Source organism: Meriones unguiculatus, chromosome 5 (genome assembly GCF_030254825.1).
Source record: "Meriones unguiculatus strain TT.TT164.6M chromosome 5, Bangor_MerUng_6.1, whole genome shotgun sequence".
Classification (NCBI taxonomy): domain Eukaryota; kingdom Metazoa; phylum Chordata; class Mammalia; order Rodentia; family Muridae; genus Meriones; species Meriones unguiculatus.
Genome location: NC_083353.1, coordinates 113,770,990 through 113,788,708, shown reverse-complemented (window position 1 = coordinate 113,788,708; position 17,719 = coordinate 113,770,990). Strand labels below are relative to the sequence as shown.

The window sequence follows — 17,719 nt, the reverse complement described above, 5'->3', positions numbered from 1 at the left end:
CTCACACAGATAGAGGGTTGGACTTTCTGAGTTTAGTTTTCCCCCTCCTGCCAACCCCTCCCCTCTTTTAAAACAAGTCACCTGACTTCCCCGAAAACTCTGAAACACACCCTTTGGCTGAAAGTGAGGATTAGGCAATCTCAAAATTCCCCATTTCTCTCTTTTTCTCGGGATCCCTCAGCCCCGGGAGGCCAGCGCAGTTCTTGTTTGAAAAGCAGAGGGAGCTCTAGGATCGGGGCTGAGTTACCCTTTCCTGTGTCATGGTCTCCCAGCCCCCTCTGTTTGCAACAGGGACTTTCGGACATGCACACACACTCGGGTAGGGAATCTTAGGAGCAGACAGAACAGGGAGATCGGGCCGGAGGTTCCTGCAGAGACCGGCTCCCCTCAGGAGCCCGCAGGGTCTTCAGAGCATGACCAGTGGCGGGAGAGGAGGCTAAACCACTTGTTCCCATCCGCTCCTGAAGGTAACAACTTTAAAGAGCAAAGGTTTGATGGAGGAGCAGGGAAAGACAGGAAACTCTGCAGAGTAAGGTTTGGAGCGAAGACGGTGGGCTGGAAGGAACTCAGCAAGGGCAGAATATAGACCCACTTTCTCATGTGCTGGACATCCGACACCAGCTCCATCTTTTCACACAGCAGTGTTGTTAGGGGTAAAGGCAATTCATGAAAGACTTTTCTGGAAACTACAGGCAGATATCTTGCTTTTAAGCAAAGGAAAAAAAAAAACATACCAAATCCAGAAAATTAAAATAAGACATTTCTTCTTGTCCTAACATTTTTCAGTTAGCTGCCCCTTTCTCCCGTACTGATCTGCTCCAGCAAGAGCAGCTCTCTCCTTCTGATTAGCTTCTCCCAAGATCTCTTCCTGTCCCTCTTGAAGGAAACCCATCCCTTCATCAATGGCCATTGGGGCACCAGCAGAAGCATCTTCAGTAAGCGTGTCAAAGAGGGCTGGCTTGAATGGTTGGGGATCTGTCTGAAAGAGGATGGGAAATAGTCCTAGGTGGGCATTCAGGATGGACAGACCTGGGTAGAAATACAGAGGGACTGGCTTGAGGAGACAGGAGTGGGTGGAGGAGGACACAAAAGACAGGAAGAAACTCCTTGTTCACTTGCAGAAAAATTAGAAGATGGCTCCTGGCAGCAAGGGGAGGAGGGTAAGACAGGGCTGGTCTAAGAAGTTAGTTGAAATCGCACGAGTGAGGATGTGTGACTCCAGGTATAATGTGGTGACAGTTACTGATAGGAACCTATCTATACGGTATTCTTGGGAAGGTGACACTGATCCCTGGGTGGCCTCTCACTACCAAAGCAGGTGCCTGTATTTGTTGGATAAAGACAGCCAGGCCAGCTGTCCTTTACCTCCAAAGTCAAAGGTCCAGAGAGCCAGAGAGCCAGAGAGCCATGGGCAGATCGCCAGAGATGTGGTAAGTGAGCAGGTATCTACAGAAATGTTCATGAACTTCATCCCTACTCTCTTTCTCTCTTTCATAGTTTTGAGACAGGGGCTCATGGTATAGCCCAGGCTGGCATGAAATGTACCCTTCCTCTGTCCCCAGAGTTCTGGCCTTACGCATAGGCCTGTGCATGTGGCTTCTCATTTTCTCCAGAAAGAGCTCAGATCTGAAGCCTGCTTTAAAAAAATTTTTTTTAATATAGTTATTCCAGGCTTGGTCTATTTCATGGCGTATTGGCTGCCTTTTCCTTTCCCCTTTGGCCTCCTGCTGACAACGGTCAGAATTCTGCCTGAAGCCATGGGTACCTGGGTACCCCACCGCCTCTCTGTCATTGTCTTCCCCTTCCAGGTTCATCATCTTGCTTTCCCTTTTGGCATCCCTTTCTGCTGAGCCTACCATGTATGGGGAGATCCTGTCCCCTAACTACCCTCAGGCATACCCCAATGAGGTCAACAAAATTTGGGACATAGAAGTTCCAGAAGGGTTTGGCATTCACCTTTACTTCACCCATCTGGACATAGAGCTGTCAGAGAACTGTACATATGATTCAGTGCAGGTACGTTCTGAGCGTTCGAGGAAGAGAGCTGGAGGGGTAGGGAGTGGGGGAGGAATGAGAGTATTGACAGCAGTGCGCTGTCAAGTTACCCTATGGGCTGGGGGCATGGCTCAGCGGTAGAGCATTTGCTGTGCATGCAGAAGTCCCTGATCCCCAGTGCTGGGCACGTGGGGGTGGGGATGGGGGAAGACAGACAGGGCGATCGGGAATAGAGGTTCTCTTTCTCCATTCTCCCTTTGACCCTTCTCTTGTCTTAGATCATCGCAGGTGGCGTTAAGGAGGAGAGGCTCTGTGGCCAGAGGACAGGCAAGAGTCCCAACTCCCCCAATGTGAAAGAGTTCCGGCTCCCGTACAACAAACTCCAGGTGGTCTTCAGGTCGGACTTCTCCAATGAGGAACGGTTTACTGGCTTTGCTGCGTATTATGCAGCCATAGGTAAGACTACACTCTCTGCATATGCCGTACTGAGCTAGCTCAGGGGAGAGAGGCGGGAAAAGTACTGCAGGATGCGATAGCTGAGGACTCCATTCCCTCTTGCTCTGAGTCGTGGTCTCAAGGAGCAGCCCAGGCTGCCTGAGTCACAAACTCTCAATTCTCCTCACCTCAGCCTCCAGGTGTGTGTCACCCCTCCCCTCCCCCACCTCCCCCAGGGCTGCTTACATCTTTAACAAGGATTGACTTGCCCCCCCCACCAGTCTATGAATGGCCTTTGTGTGATTGGTGATAATAGCAGATAATGGACAGTAATCTGTTGAGCTTCGAAATGCGTCCTGTATCAGAAGGCTTCCTTATGTTAACACAGTCTTCAGCTCAGTCCTACAAGGTAGGGACCATTATCTCCCTGTAAAGATAAGGATCTGGTGTTGGTGCAGGCCTGTGATCCCATACACTTTGGAGGTTGAGGCAGAGGCATTGTGAACGCAAGATTAGCATGAGCAGCTTGGTAAGTAAGATCTTGTCTCCCAATCAGAAGCAAAAAGAGGGCTGGTGAGACAGTTCAGTCTGTGACATGGATGCTGTGCAAGCCATCTGTTTGAGCCCAGGGTCCATGTAAAGGTAGAGGGAATAAACCACCTCTGACCTTCATGTGTGTGCTATGGCATGTCCCCATTGTGCACACACACATACATGTACAGTGATAATAAATAACTAATACAATTTAGGCCAGGTGTGGGGGCACACGCCTTTAATTCCAGCACTTAGGAGGCAGAGGCAGGCAGGTCTTTGTGAGTTCGAGGCCAGCCTGGTCTATTTGGTAAGTTTTGGGACAACTAGAGCTACGTAAATAGAGATCCTGTCTCAAAACAAACAAACAAACAAACAAACAAAAACTGGGAGTTTTGGCATGGTGCACACACCTGTAATTCAGTACTAACATGAGGATCAGGAATTCAAGGGTAGCCTGGGCTAGAAAAGAGTCTGTATTTAAAAAAAAATCAGAAAAAAAAAAAAAAGAGTTGGGGATAAGCTTAGTGGTAGCGTGAGCGCTTCCTTAGTGTCTACAAGGCTTGCAGAAACCTCGGGACGGGAGAAAAAGTGGAAACTGAGAAGGAGAATAATTTGGCAGGAATTGTATAAGAACAAATACATGGTGCTCTAACGCATCTGAGTCTTTGGATCCTAGGTCCTTCTGCATCTATCTAGTCTTTGGATCTAGTTTAAAATGGAGTTAGAACTGTTCTTAAAGTTCAAATGTCATCCAGGTTTTACAGAAAGGCCAACATCCTATAGAGGAGGTACTAACAGCACCCCACCACAGGACCTCACCGTCATGACAACCTTCAGTGTTGTCTCTGGCACGAATGTTTTTTTCCCCCAGACAGAGTTTCTCTATGTGTCCCAGACTGGCCTTGAACTCCTGGCTTTCTTGCTTCAGTCTCCTGAGTACTGGAGCTACAGCAGGTGCCAGCTGGGCAGGATATTGTGTATTTTGTATGCAAGAAAAGCCAGAGGGCGTCTCACGGTGCCAGCTCCCTTAGAGCTGTACAGCGGCAGGACACGGCTCTGGACCTTACTTCAGGAGAGTAATCTACAGTGAGACTGTTCTCGTGGTATTTACAGATTTAAAGATATGGGGCAGCTGAGGGCATTTACTGTCCCTGTAGAGGATCCGGGTTCAGTTCCCGGCACCCACATGGCAGCTCATGACCGCTGGTAATTCCAATTCCAGAGCATCTAACACTTTCTTTTGACCTCAAAGGGCACCAGACTTGCATGTAGTATATCCATGCAATAAATAAATGTTTAAAAATTAAAATATTTTAAAATGTATTTATTATTTTAAAATATTTACCTTTTTTCATGTGTCTAGGTGTTTTGCTTGCTTGTATGTATGCAGTGTCTTAAGAGTCTACAAGAAGGTATTGGATTCCATGGAACTGGACTGGAATTATAGATGGTTGTGAGTTGCCTTGTGGGTGCTGGAAATAGAACCCAGGACCTTTGGGAGAACAGCAAGAGCTCATAACCACTTAGCCATATCTGCCCCTCTTAACTTCTTTTTATTAACACGTGTTAGCTATACATAATAATAGATTTCATTATGACATTTTCATACTCATACACAATGTATTTGTCCAAGCTTGCCATCATCACCCCCCCCCTTGTGCCCGCCTACGGGCTGTCTTCTGTTTTTGTGTTTTTTTTTTATGCGCTGATGAGTTTCATCAGGGTTGTGCAAGAACTTGTCGAGGGGTTATCTATAGGAAGGAGCCTGGGCACTTTACCGGCGGCTACACCACTGAAGAAAATGCCTGTCCTTCCTCCAGCGATAAATTACTTGCCTACAGGTCCTCGGGGACGGGTGGGGCCTCCTGAGTCACACCCCACATCATGACAGGATGTCGACAGGCACAGTCCTGTGCAGGTTATAGCAGCTTCAGTGAGTCTAAGAGTGTAATGCCCTGTCGTGCCTGGAACAGCATTCCATAACACCTCCATCCCTTCCTCTGGCTCTCACATCCTTTCTTACATGGTCCCCCTCTTCCTTTATGTCTGCCTTCCTTCCCTCCCTCCTTCCTTTCCTCCTTCTCTCCCTCCATCCTTCCCCCCTTTTTTCCCTCCTTCCTTCCTCCCTTCCTTCCCCTATCTCTCTCTCTTTTGCTCTTTGAGAAAGAGTTTTTCACTATAGCTCAGGCTGGCCTTGAACACATGTCAGTCCTTCTGCCACCCGAATACTGGGATTACACGCATGAGCCACATGCCTAGTTTTGAGAGCATTTAAGCAACAAGTCTTTTCTGTTTTTCTTTATCCTTATAGATTTGAGCTTAACTGTTGTTACAAAGAATAAGAAATCCTAATCTTTTGATTTTTACCAATAAACACTCTGGAGGCCGATGCGGGGATGAAAAGTTGCTAGCACAGAGAGGCAGAGAAAGCACCTAGCTGACCTTCCTACTCAGCTCACCTCCTGAAAGAAAAAGCCCCAAACCAAAAGCTTTCTAGCTCTGAGACAACCCAGGAAGAAAAGATCTGCCAGCTCACTTGAAAGCCAGGAGGAGAAAGCCAAAAACCCTTTAAATACCCTCCAACTCAAAGCCCCTTCTCTATGTTTACTCCTTGTCATCTGGTTACTTGTTTCACCTCTTGACCGACGGTTAACTTCATTAAATCCTGTGTACAGAAAGCTCTTGGAGTAAAGGTGTGTGCTAGGGCTGAGCCACACCAAACAAGCTACAGTTTTTACAGTTCACAATCTCGGGGTTCACAATGGGATCAAATTTCCTGCAACATTTAACATCATTTTTCCTTCTAGGTCTCTGTGCTTGACCTTGAGTTTTGTCTACTTTTTTGCAGACATAAACGAATGCACAGACTTTATAGATGTCCCTTGCAGCCACTTCTGCAATAACTTCATCGGTGGATACTTCTGCTCCTGTCCTCCAGAATATTTTCTCTATGATGACATGAGGAATTGTGGAGGTGAGCTTGGTATCAGGAGGTCTTCGTGTTCCCCAGGCTGCAGAATGGATCGAGGGCTCAGTCCAGCTTTCCGATTTTGATTAGGTTTTTCCTTCAAATGGTGACTATCATTAGCTATTCACAAACAGAGTGGGAGCCTCAGGAGGGGAGGGAGACAAGATGTATTAGCTTTACATTGCTAGGACAGGTGCGGTAAACAGTTAAAAGGATGAAATGTTGGTTCACGGTTATAGCAGTTTCAGTCGCTGGTCGGTTGGATCCATTGTTCTTGGGTCTGCAGTTGGGCAGAGCCATCGTGTAAGGGAGCCAGGTGTTAGAGCAAAGCTGCTCACCTCAGGGCAGCTGGGAAGTCAAAAGGAAGGGACAGGGGTGCCAATGTCCTTTCCAAGGCCATACCTCCAATGACCTGTATTCCATCTATTAGGCCCTGCCTTCTGAAGATTGTGCGTTATCTCCCAAAAATGGAATGACCAAGTGACCAGGCCCTTAGCATATGTAACTTGGGGAGATATTACTATCCAAATCACAACACAAGGCTTCAGGGCAAAGTCAGTTAATTGGAGAAGAGATACAAATGACTGAGGAGAGACTGCCTGAGGCTGTTCACAACTCTGTGAAGTTGTGAATGTTCTCTAGTTCACATATGGCCATAACAAGCAGGGTGACACCGCCTAGGCATGGGCTAGCTCTGCCCAAAAGCACTGTGGGTAATGGTATCACGGAGGCTTCATTCAAGGAACAGATCTTGGCTAATCTGAATGGAGGACTCTGAGTTTTTGACCAAAGGCAGAAGAGGGCAGGGGCTTTTGTTTGTCCCTATATCTGATTGCTCCTCTCTCTGACTCTCTCTCTCTTTTTGTCCTATAGTCAATTGTAGTGGGAATGTTTTCACTTCCCTGGTTGGGGAGATTTCAAGTCCCAATTATCCCAATCCGTACCCGGAGAACTCAAGGTGTGACTACCAGATTCTGCTGGAGGAGGGGTACCAAGTGGTGGTAACTGCACGGAGAGAGGACTTTGATGTGGAGCCGGCTGACTCAGAGGGGAACTGCCATGACAGTTTAATTGTGAGTAGCGGATGATGAATTTGGCTCCCACCCCAACTCAATTAGATTGCTTCTCTCACAGCCTCCTTCTCTGGTTCTGGACAAAACCCTACTGCATAGCCACATCCTCTTCCGGGAGGGTAGTTTCCCCTCCCCCATCCCCTCTTTCTCACCTTCTCACTTCATTCTTAACCTACTCCTTCCTCAAGGCAACCCTCCTCCCATCCCAGCCTCTTCAGTGCTAGGGGTCCATGTGTTAGCTACGGCTCCCGGTGAGAGAATGCTCCTTCCTTCTTTTCATTTCTCTCTCTCTCTCTCCCTCTCTCCATGCCTTCCTTTCTTCTTTCCTGTGCTGGGAATTGAACCTTTGGCCCCATGCATTCGAGGCAAGTGCTCCACTCCTGAGCTACGCTTGCAGCCCTTTTCTGTTTTTCATTTAGGCACAGATTCTTATTAAATTGCCCTCACTGGCCTTAACTTGTAATCCTCCTGTTTCAGCCTTACAAGTAGCTGTGATTACAGGCCTGCACCATCCGGGCCAGCTTTTGAAATTAAATTTATCTTTCCCCCTGCCCATCCTTTTGTTTGTTTGCTTCTTATTTTATATTCCACTGATTATTTTGTTGTTGTTTTGTTTTGCTTTTCTGAGACAGGGTTTCTCTGTGTAGCCCTGGCTGTCTTGGACTCACTTTGTAGACCAGGCTGGCCTCAAACTCACAGAGTTTCTCCTGCCTCCACCTCCCCGAGTGCTGGGATCACAGGTGTGGGACACCGAGCCCAGCTTATTTCTCTCATTCTCATACTCCCCATTTAATTCCTTCCTTTAGGCTTTTCTCCCTTCTGATCTTATTATATTGTTTCCTTTCAGTTTGCTACAAGAAAGCAACAATTTGGTCCCTACTGTGGCAAAGGATTCCCTGGGTCACTCATTATTAACACCCAGAGTAATACTCTTGATATTGTCTTTCAAACTGACCTAACAGGGCAAAAAAAAGGCTGGAAGCTTCGTTACCATGGAGAGCGTGAGTAACCTAAAAGTGCCTCTTTGATTGGTGATACAAACTTCTTTGGACATGTAAAATCAAGACAGATAGACTGTTGTCTGCTTAGTAATCTTTGAACTAGTTGCAGACAAGGGGGAGGGGCAGTTAACTAGTGGCATCATCCATATCCTTTTATACACCTGCCATGTTGAAATGTTAGAACTGAGGACAACGGAAGATTTTAGAAAGCATGGGAATGAGACAGGGCACAGAGCCAGAGTGGGAAAGCATGTGCTGGGCAAGCTAGGCGTAGCCGTGTATGTTTGTCACTCCTGGGTTTGGGAGTGGGTGGGCAGAGAAAAGGAACTCGCCAGGTCTTGGTGGTCAGCTAGCCTTGGCAACAGTGGCGTGCCCCAGCTGCAGTGGGATACCCTGTCTCAAAGGGTAAGGCAGAGAGTGACAGAGCAGGCACCCGGTGTCCTTCCCCGGCCTGCCTGTGTGTTGGTACACCAGCTGCTCTCCCCATGCATAGAAAGTGTGAGAATGTCTGGGAATGCTATCATCCAGCCATAACTCCAGCACTGGTGAAGTAGAGGCAGGAGAATTACTTCAAGTGAGACCAGCTTAGGCTATATAGCAAGTTCTAGTCTAGCCTAGGGTACACAGAGAGAGCCTGTCTCAAAGACACACACACACACACACACACAGAGAGAGAGAGAGAGAGAGAGAGAGAGACAGAGACAGAGAGAGAGAGAGAGAGAGAGAGAGAGAGAGAGAGAAGAAAGAAAAGGGTAGGAATTATGTAAAATAGCACACAGTTATTATACCAACTATTTAGTAAAAATCTCATTTCTGTCGTCTCCAAGCCATCCCTTGTCCAAAAGAAATCTCTGCCAACTCTATTTGGGAGCCCGAAAAGGCAAAATACGTGTTTAAGGATGTGGTGAAGATAACCTGTGTGGATGGATTTGAAGTTGTGGAGGTAAATGCAGTAGTACTGCCCGGGCATCCCCTTAACCTCAGGCTCCAGATCACATATTGTCGCCGCCCCTGATCAAGACATCAACTCCCCAACTGTAGGTGGGGGACTCGAGGTTGTCAGTCCTTCCTGTGGGGTTTTGGAGCTCCTGAGCCAGCTTGCCTGTTCTGCCCTCAGTCTTCCTGGGGATGGGGAACTGAAATGCTGTCTTCCAGCCTCGGCTCCTGGGTACTTTGGATTGATCTTCTAAAGATGTGCTAAGCCTCTTTTGATGAGGACTTCTTATTGATCGATTACATTATTGGATTTGATCTGCTGTATGTTTTTATAAATTAATGATGATGTCTATTTTTCTCCAGGGAAATGTTGGCTCAACATATTTTTATTCTACTTGTCAAAGCAACGGACAGTGGAGCAATTCCAGACTAGAATGTCAACGTAGGTGTCTCCTCAAAGTGGAACTCCTCCTTCCCCTCCCAAAGGGAACTGAATGATCAACACATCACAATTCAAATGCGTGGTTTCCTCTTAGGCTTGTGAGAGCATGACTTGTGTTTCTGAGGGAGAGTCTGTTATGAAGGATTGTCCAGCCCTCTTCTAGTCCTAGGCCAATGAGACTAACATGTTTCTTCTAAAGAAATGGGCAATGGGATAGGTAGGCAATAGTTCTAAGGGGGTATATTCTAGGCTCACACAGGAGTCTCTGCCTACCGGAGAACTAGGTTCCTCCTGGCCTCTTTCAAGGACCATCTGTCTGGGCAGTTCTCAGTGGGTTAGAGAATGTGTCACAAAGAGTCTGGTGTTGGAGGATTCATCATGGCGGTGATTCTGCACGTGGCTGAGGAAGGAGTGAGGATAGAAAGGGTCCCTAACTCTTCCTGATTGTCCACACTATCCATTTCACTGCTTCCTCCCGTAGCCGTGGACTGCGGCGTTCCAGAACCCATTGAGAACGGTAAAGTGGAAGATCCAGAAAACACTCTGTTTGGTTCTGTGGTTCGCTACACGTGTGAAGAGCCGCATTACTACATGGAACCCGAGGAAGGCGGTAGGTCTCTTCTGCGAGAGGAGAGGGAGGGAAGGAGCATGAAGGAGATGGAGACAGAGGGTGCTCACTGCTCTCTCTGGTTGGAGAGAGTTTATAGAGAAGTGAGAGAGGGAATGGACACTCTTGTCCTTTTGGCTTAGTCTAGGGACACAGTTGTCTCGTGGATGGGGCACATTCTCAGGGATCATTTATGGGGACCATAGAGACCAGCAGCTTAATGTCACAGCTGCAGCAGGAATTCCTTTACAACATCCGCTTCCTGTGGTTATCTGACTTCGGACCAGTTGTTTCATATAAAATCTATAGGAGGGCAGGCATGGCGATGGAGGTTTGGAATCCCAGCACTTAAAAGGCAGGGTGGGGGTTGTTCAGGAAAAGCCTGAACAGTCCTTCTCTTCTTCCTTCCCCTCCTTCTCCTTCTCCCCTCCCCAGCCCTGTCAACTTTTCCTGAGACGGAGTTTCACACAGCTCAGGTGGCCTTTCCTTTTCTATGTAGCAGAGGCTGGCCTGGATCTTCCCGAGTCCAGCTCTCAAGTATTGGGATTTCAGGCTAGCGCCATCATTCCTGGCTGCAGGTTCTTTTCTAGCCGATTTGATCTGGTTCCCTGTTGAACATCCAGGCAGCTGGAGCTTTGAAAGAAAGGGACGTGGATGAGAGATGCGCTGAGCGTGACCCGTGTTCCTTGTGTTACTTTAGGGGAGTATCGCTGTGCTGCCAATGGGAGCTGGGTGAATGAGGAGCTGGGCACCGAGCTGCCGAAATGCGTGCCAGGTACGCTGGGTTGGGCTGTGGGTAGAAACCATAGCTGTACACACGGGGAGTGGGTATCACAAGAAATTAGTCCTCCCGGGGAAGGACTGAGTCCCGCCTCCCAGAGCTCAGCACAGTGAAGTGACAGTGACGGCGGGCTGTGGGATTCCTTCAGCCTCTCCAACTCAGGCTGACTTGGAGGGCAATTGAGAAATGTGCCAGCGCCAACAGTCAGTGCCTCATTAGTCATCAGGGAGATGAAGATCAAGCCGCATTAACAGAGCCGGGCCTTGTGGTGTACCCTCTAAGCCCAGCACTCTGGATGCTGAGAAAGGGGGATTGTGAGTTGTGAGACTGACCTGGACTAAATCGTGAGCCAACCACTCCCCCCATCCCCGCAAACACACACACACTAGATAAGGACTTCATCTGAGTGTCGGTTGGAGGTAGGAAGCCTGCCTCCGTAATCTGAGTGAGGTTAAGAGTTTCCCATTATCGGCTTCTAGTCGGGTCTCTGGCCTCACGTGCTAAGTGTGGGCATGAGGTGTGCCTCAGAGCGGCTGTGAGGCAAGCTGTGTAAAATGCTAGCCCATCTGGATTTAGTCATTCCCATAAGCCTCCTCTTTAGTTAATCTCGACCATAAGTCTGCTTGGCATTGGCAAAGGAGATGCTTAGATGAGGCTAGGAAAAGTCAGGTAGGGAGGTAGTGGACCAAATACTATTGATTAAGGCATGCCAGGGAACTCTAGCACCTGCTGGGTAAAGCATCTGAGTGGCTGAGTTTTCCGGAGGCCAGCATCATTCCTTGCACCTCCCTGTCTTGTTCTTATCCTTTCCTAGTCTGTGGAGTACCCACCGAGACCTTTAAAATGCATCAGAGGATATTCGGAGGCTACCGTACCAAGATTGAAAGTTTCCCCTGGCAAGTCTTTTTTCACTACCCACGGGCTGGTGGCGCCCTTATTGACGAGTACTGGGTGCTGACGGCCGCTCACGTCGTGGATGGAATCTCTGAACCATCTATGTATGTTGGGTCCACGTTTTCGAGAATGGGACAGTTGGAAAATGCCCAGAGGCTCACCGCCGAACGCGTGATTGTCCATCCAGGCTGGAAATCAGAGGATGACTCAAGCACGAGGACAAATTTCGACAATGACATCGCACTGGTGCAGCTGAAAGACCCCGTGAAAATGGGACCCACTGTCTCCCCCATCTGCCTGCCGGGCACCTCGCCAGCATACGAGCCCTCAGAGGGTCAACTGGGGCTGATTTCAGGGTGGGGCCGAACGGAGAAGAGATTCAATGTGGTCCAACTGAGAGGGGCAAAGTTACCCATCACCTCTTTAGAAAAGTGCCAGCAGGTGAAAGTGGAGAACCCCAAATTGAGGGCAGATGAGTATGTTTTCACTGAGAACATGATCTGTGCTGGAGAGAAGGGTGTTGACAGCTGCGATGGAGACAGCGGTGGGGCTTTTGCCTTGCCGGTCCCCAATGTAAAGGGCCCCAAATTCTATGTGGGTGGCCTGGTGTCCTGGGGGAAGAAGTGCGGGACCTATGGGATATACACAAAGGTGAGGAACTACCTGGACTGGATCCTGAAAACCATGCAGGAGAACAGCGTCCCCAGGCAGGACTAAGCTGTGCCCACCAACACCCCTCCGAGGCACGGCGAACTCCTCCTCCTAAGGTCCTTATGACAGGTCCCATCATTTCGCAGTGACAGAGGAGGCAGAGGTGTGATTAACACTGAACTTGACTGTCAAGATACCTGCACGGAGGGAGGGTTGGCCGCAGACCCGGGTTGCTTAGTCAGTTGCAAGCACCTGTCTGTTACTGCTACCGATGTGGTGGGGGCCCTTCTGTCTTGCATCATTTTACAGGGATCTCTTAACTGTTCTCTCTCCACTTCCTTTTACCTGCTTGAAATTCCTTCATTTACTCACAACAAAGCATGCTTCTAATCCGGTTCCGGCTGACTGGGAGCCACAGAAGGAGGGAGAGACGTGAGAGCATCTTGTCCTGGATTTTGGGCATCAGCAGTTTATTTGTAACCTTTGTGCAAACAGGGACCGAAGCCTTTCTTCTTTCCAGCTGGGACGCCCTGAATGCCACGAGGTTAGAACAGGCTCTTTCAGTTTTCCTTTGCGAGTTGTCTCAATCTGCCTTCTAGAAATCACTTTTCTTATAATGCTCCTTTGTATCACACTGTGTAATGACTTAGTGTAAAAAAAAAAAAAAACAAAAAAAAACCCAAAACGAGACTGAACGTTGTCAGTCTGATTTTTTGGTAGTTTGGTCAGTTTGTCAGGTAGGTGGCAAACTGGACTGAACTCTGTGACAAGAAGTGACAGCAAAAGTTCAGAGAGAGAGAGAGAGAGAGAGAGAGAACAAGCTTCCCTGACTCTCTCTAGCGAAGAAAGCTGAAAGCAAAACAGCAAAACAAAACAAAATCTCCTCCCCGAGAACGCCCTGATGACAAAGGACCATAGAATGAAGAGTTTCTGTGTGTAGCCTTCATTGGCTTAGGACTCACTCTGTGGCCTGGAGTTTATTCTTCCCTTGCCTCAGTCTCCCGAAGTGCTGGGATTATTGGTCTGGGCCAACATGCCCCATTTGTATGTATGTATGCATGTGTTTAGTAGCTGCGCTGAGCATGGGATCCAAAGGCCTCATGCATGCTCAGCAGGTGCCCTCCCACTGAGAGATGAGACATACTCTAGCCCTGAAACACAGCATTTTTTGCTTGTTTGTTTTTAGTGATAAAGCAGCAGTTCTCAACCTGCAAGTCACAGCCACCGGAAAACACAAGTTTTCGTGGTTTTAGAAACCCCCAACCATAAATTTATTTTTTTGTTGCTGCTACATAGCTGTCATTTTGCTACTGAGTGGTGTCTCAGTTCCTAAGACCATCGGAAATACGTGTTTCCCAAGGGTTGAGAACCACTGTGATTGGGTCTTATATAGGCCAGGCTGGCCTCAAATGAGCTATGTACCAAAGAGTGGCCTTGAACTTCTGATCTTCCTGCCTCCACTTTCTGAGTGCTGGCGTCACAGGCGTGCACTAGCGTGCCAGGTTTATGCACTCCCAAGGACTGAACTCAAAGGCTTCCTGACCGCTGGGCAAGCACTCTGACAGCCGCCCTGTATCCCCGGCGGGAACACAGCATTTAAGAAGCCGAAAGCAGAGGACCTGTCCTGTTTCCATGAGGGTTAAGGATGGAGGCTAGGAGGCCAGGGCTGGAGAGGCACGCTTGACAAAACCTGAGTTCCAGACCCGTGGAAAGAACTGGCTTCTCCAAGTTGTACTCTGAGCCCTGCACACAGTGTGCCTTGGCAAGTGTGTGATCAATTTGACACACACAGCTTCATATACACACATACATAGAAACATATATACATGCACATATATGCATAAATACATAACAAATGGGGAGATAAAGGAGTTGGGTGTGGTAGTGTGTGCCTTATATTTCAGCACTTGGGGAGGCAGAGGCAGAGGCAGAGGCAAGAGGCAGGTAGGTCTCTGGGAGTTCGAGGCCAGCCTGAGCCACATAGCAAATGCCAGGCCAGCCAGAGCTACACAGTGAGACCCTGTCTCAAAATATAATAGAAACAACAACAAATTCTTCAAATGAGGGTCCGTGAGATGGCTCAGTAGGGGAAGGCACTGCTGCCCTGACAACCTGGGTTTGATCCCCAAGTCCCATACAGTGGAAGGGGAGGACCAGTTCCCACAGACTGTCCTCCACCTTCCCCACACATAAGCCCTGGTTTGCACATGCATGCAAGCAGACACGCATGCATGCATGCACACACATGATTTAAAATAATTTAAAATAATAATAGGGCTGAAGGTTTAGCTCAGCAATCTAGGACTTGCCTGGCATGCACAAGGCTCTGAGCTGAACCCCTAGCACCACAAAAACCAGAAACCAAAAATCAAACAAAAATAAGAATCTGGTTGGGGGGTGGGGCTCTGGCCCGTCCGCCGTGAGCTTTCAGAACAGTGTTTGCCAGATGAACAGGAGTGTGTTTGGAGTTTATCAAGAAAGGACTCTGATCTTGCACAGAGATAAACAGTTCAGTTCAAAAGTTCACCTAGACAGATGGGTAAACATCACCAGGTAATCAGAACAAGAAACCAGCCTGCCAAGCCCTGGGCCCATTAGCCCCAGCTGCTCAGGAGGCTGAAACAGGAGGAGTTTGAGTGCAAGTCCAGGCAGGCAGACTTACAGAGTGAGCTCAAAGCCAGTTTGGGCTGCAGAGTTAGAGTCTAGACCCTGTGTCATAAGTAAAACACACAAGACAACCAACCAACAACAACCCTTCTCCCCTCCCCTGGAGTAAGAGGGCTGGAGAGATGGCTCAGTGGCAGTTCAGTATCCAAGTGGGTCCCATTGGAATAGGAACAGGGACTGTCTCTGACCTGAACTGATTGGCCTGCTCTTTGATCACCTCCCCCTGAGGGGGGAGCAGCATTACCAGGCCACAGAAGAAGACAATGCAGCCACTCCTGATGAGACCTAATTGACTAGGATCAGAAGGAAGGAAAAGAAGTCCTCCCCTATCAGTGGACTTGGGGAGGGGAATGTATGCAGAGGGTGGAGGAGGGGAGGGATTGGGACGGGAGGAGGGGGGAACCACAGGGGGGATACAAAGTGAATAAAGTGTAATTAATAAAGTTGTTTTTTTTTTTTTTTTTTTTTTTTAAAGAGCACTGGCTGCTCTTGCAGAGAGTTCGGTTCCCAGTATCTATCTATATGGTAGGTCACAACCCTCTGTAACTCCTGTCCTGGGGATTAATTCCTTCCTTTTGATATTTAAGATACTATTAAAAAATGAAGAAAATGAACTAGACCTCTGATACTTTCCTTTGAGACGGTCTAATGAAGACCAGGTCAGCCTTCATCTTCATATATAGCCAAGAACATGAGTGTCTGCTCCTCTTACCTCAGTTTCCCCAGGTGCTGGGCTTAGAAGTGTGTGTGGCTTTAAGAATGACAAGTTAACAGAAAAAAAATTGACACGTTTTCAGTGAGATGCTCCAGTCTGCTTTGGCTTTTAGCCCTTGTTCATGAGCTGAGGAGGCTGTTAGAGAATACCATCCTTTCTGGCAAGGGATGGTGATACAGGCTTATCACTCCAGCCCCTCAGGAGGATGGGGTAGAAGGATCCCAAGTTCCAGGCCAGCCGGGGCTACAGCACAAGTTCAAGGCCAGCCCAGGCAACTTAGTGAGACCATTGAAAGAATCAGACTAGCCTTACAACTGATATTTTTGAATTCTCTCAGTACCCTTCCAGAAAACAGGAGAATGTAATAGCCCCTCCTGACCCTAGCCGCCTGCATGGATAGAGATAAGAAGACCTCCACCCGGTTGCAGAAGGAAATAGCAGCGCATCCAGATGGTCCTAATTCCCCTTCCAAATAGCCCCTTACCTTTTGCCTAAAGGCACATAGCCCCGCTTCTCAGAGAGACCACAGGATGAGCAGATTGCTTTTCCCACCTTTAACAATGGCCTAGTCTGACCACAAAATGTACTAATCCTTTCCCCACCTTTAACAATAGCTGAATCTGCACATATCAGAAACCCCAGATGTCTAGTTGACCTGGTACCCACAATAAACCCTATATCCACTCCCATGATGTCAGACCTGTAACCCCTTCGTCTGCCCCTTTAAAAACTGGAGGCTACTGAGAGTCGGGGCTGACTCTAGCATAAATGTAGAGTTAGCCCCAGCATGCTGGTGTAAATAAAAACCTCTTGCTGATTGCAGCCTCCGAGTTTCCTTCACAGCAAGCCTCTTTGGTAGTTAGACCCCTTGGTGGGCCTAACACCATATCTCAATAAAAACTAAATAAAAGGCTTCCAGGGAGAGGACAGACATGGCCAGATGATCTGAAGACCTGAGCTCAATGCCCAGGATGTAGAAGATCATTTACTCCTGTAAATTGTTCTCTGTCTGCCACATCTGTGCCACGGCACACACACTCTCCTCCTCCACATACGCAGCACACACACACACACACACATACATGTAATAGAAAGAAAAGAAAAGAAAAGAAAAGAAGTGCCCCTCTCCCCCTCAGAAAGTCCTTAGCCAACAGAAAGGGGCTCCGAGGAGGCGTGGTAAGGAGATTGGGACTGCTCTAAGTTCTGCCAGCGCTGAGCACTTTCCCTCCATCAGCTCTAGGCTCCTCTGATCTCAGCATATGGGACGCAGAGGCAGGCAGATCTCCAAAGTGAGTTCCAGGCCAGCCAAGGCTACAGAGTAAGATAGTGTCTCAAAACAAAACAAAACAAACCTACCAAACAAACAAACAAACAAACAAACAAAACCAGACAAGAACATAAAAATTTAATTGTTAAAAAGATGATTTAGGGCCTAGAGAAATGGCTCAGTGGTCAAGAGCACTGGCTGCTATTACAGAGGACCTGGGTTTGATTCCCAGCATCCACATGGCAGCTCATAATCACTCTTAAGTCCAGACCCAGGGAATCCAATACCCTCTTCTTCTGGCTTCCTTGGGCACGGGGCACACATGGTACACAGACATACATAAAGGCAAAACACCCATACACATAAAGCAATTATTAAAAAGGTTTTTTTTAATGGCTTAAAATTTCTCCCTCATGAAATAAATTAAGTAATTAAAAAAAACATATTTTAAAAAAGTACAAGTTTGGGCCAGCAAGATGGCTCAGTGGGTAAAAGCACCTGCTGCCAAGCCTGAAGACCTTAGTTTGAATCCTGGAAGCCACATGATGGAAAGAGAGCGCTGACCCCTGCAGTTGTCCTTTGACTTCTACACATGAGCCATGCTGAACACACACATACACAGACACACATACACAAACACACACACACACACACACACACACACACACACACACACATACACAGGGAGGGAGGGAGAGAATGAATAAATAACTAAATGTAAAGTAAAACAGAAATTTGTCCAAAGTCACCTGT

General features: G+C 48.0%; 1 protein-coding gene across 2 annotated transcripts; it reads left to right on the top strand.

Annotated features, from left to right (window-relative positions):
• The first annotated feature begins 276 nt into the window (after window positions 1–276).
• C1s (complement C1s) lies at window positions 277–13,007 on the top strand. Of its 2 annotated transcripts, none has more exons than XM_021637003.2 (12): window positions 277–467; window positions 1,319–1,430; window positions 1,809–2,016; window positions 2,274–2,451; window positions 5,813–5,938; window positions 6,806–7,005; window positions 7,853–8,006; window positions 8,834–8,949; window positions 9,306–9,384; window positions 9,866–9,994; window positions 10,692–10,766; window positions 11,587–13,007. In XM_021637003.2, the coding sequence occupies exons 2-12, from the start codon at window positions 1,408–1,410 to the stop codon at window positions 12,381–12,383; spliced, it is 2,085 nt and encodes a 694-aa protein (XP_021492678.1). In that variant the 5' UTR covers window positions 277–467; window positions 1,319–1,407; the 3' UTR covers window positions 12,384–13,007. The 2 variants fall into 2 exon arrangements, with proteins under 2 accessions (XP_021492678.1, XP_021492677.1); XM_021637002.2 differs by having other exon boundaries at window positions 1,316–1,430.
• Window positions 13,008–17,719: the final 4,712 nt, after the last annotated feature.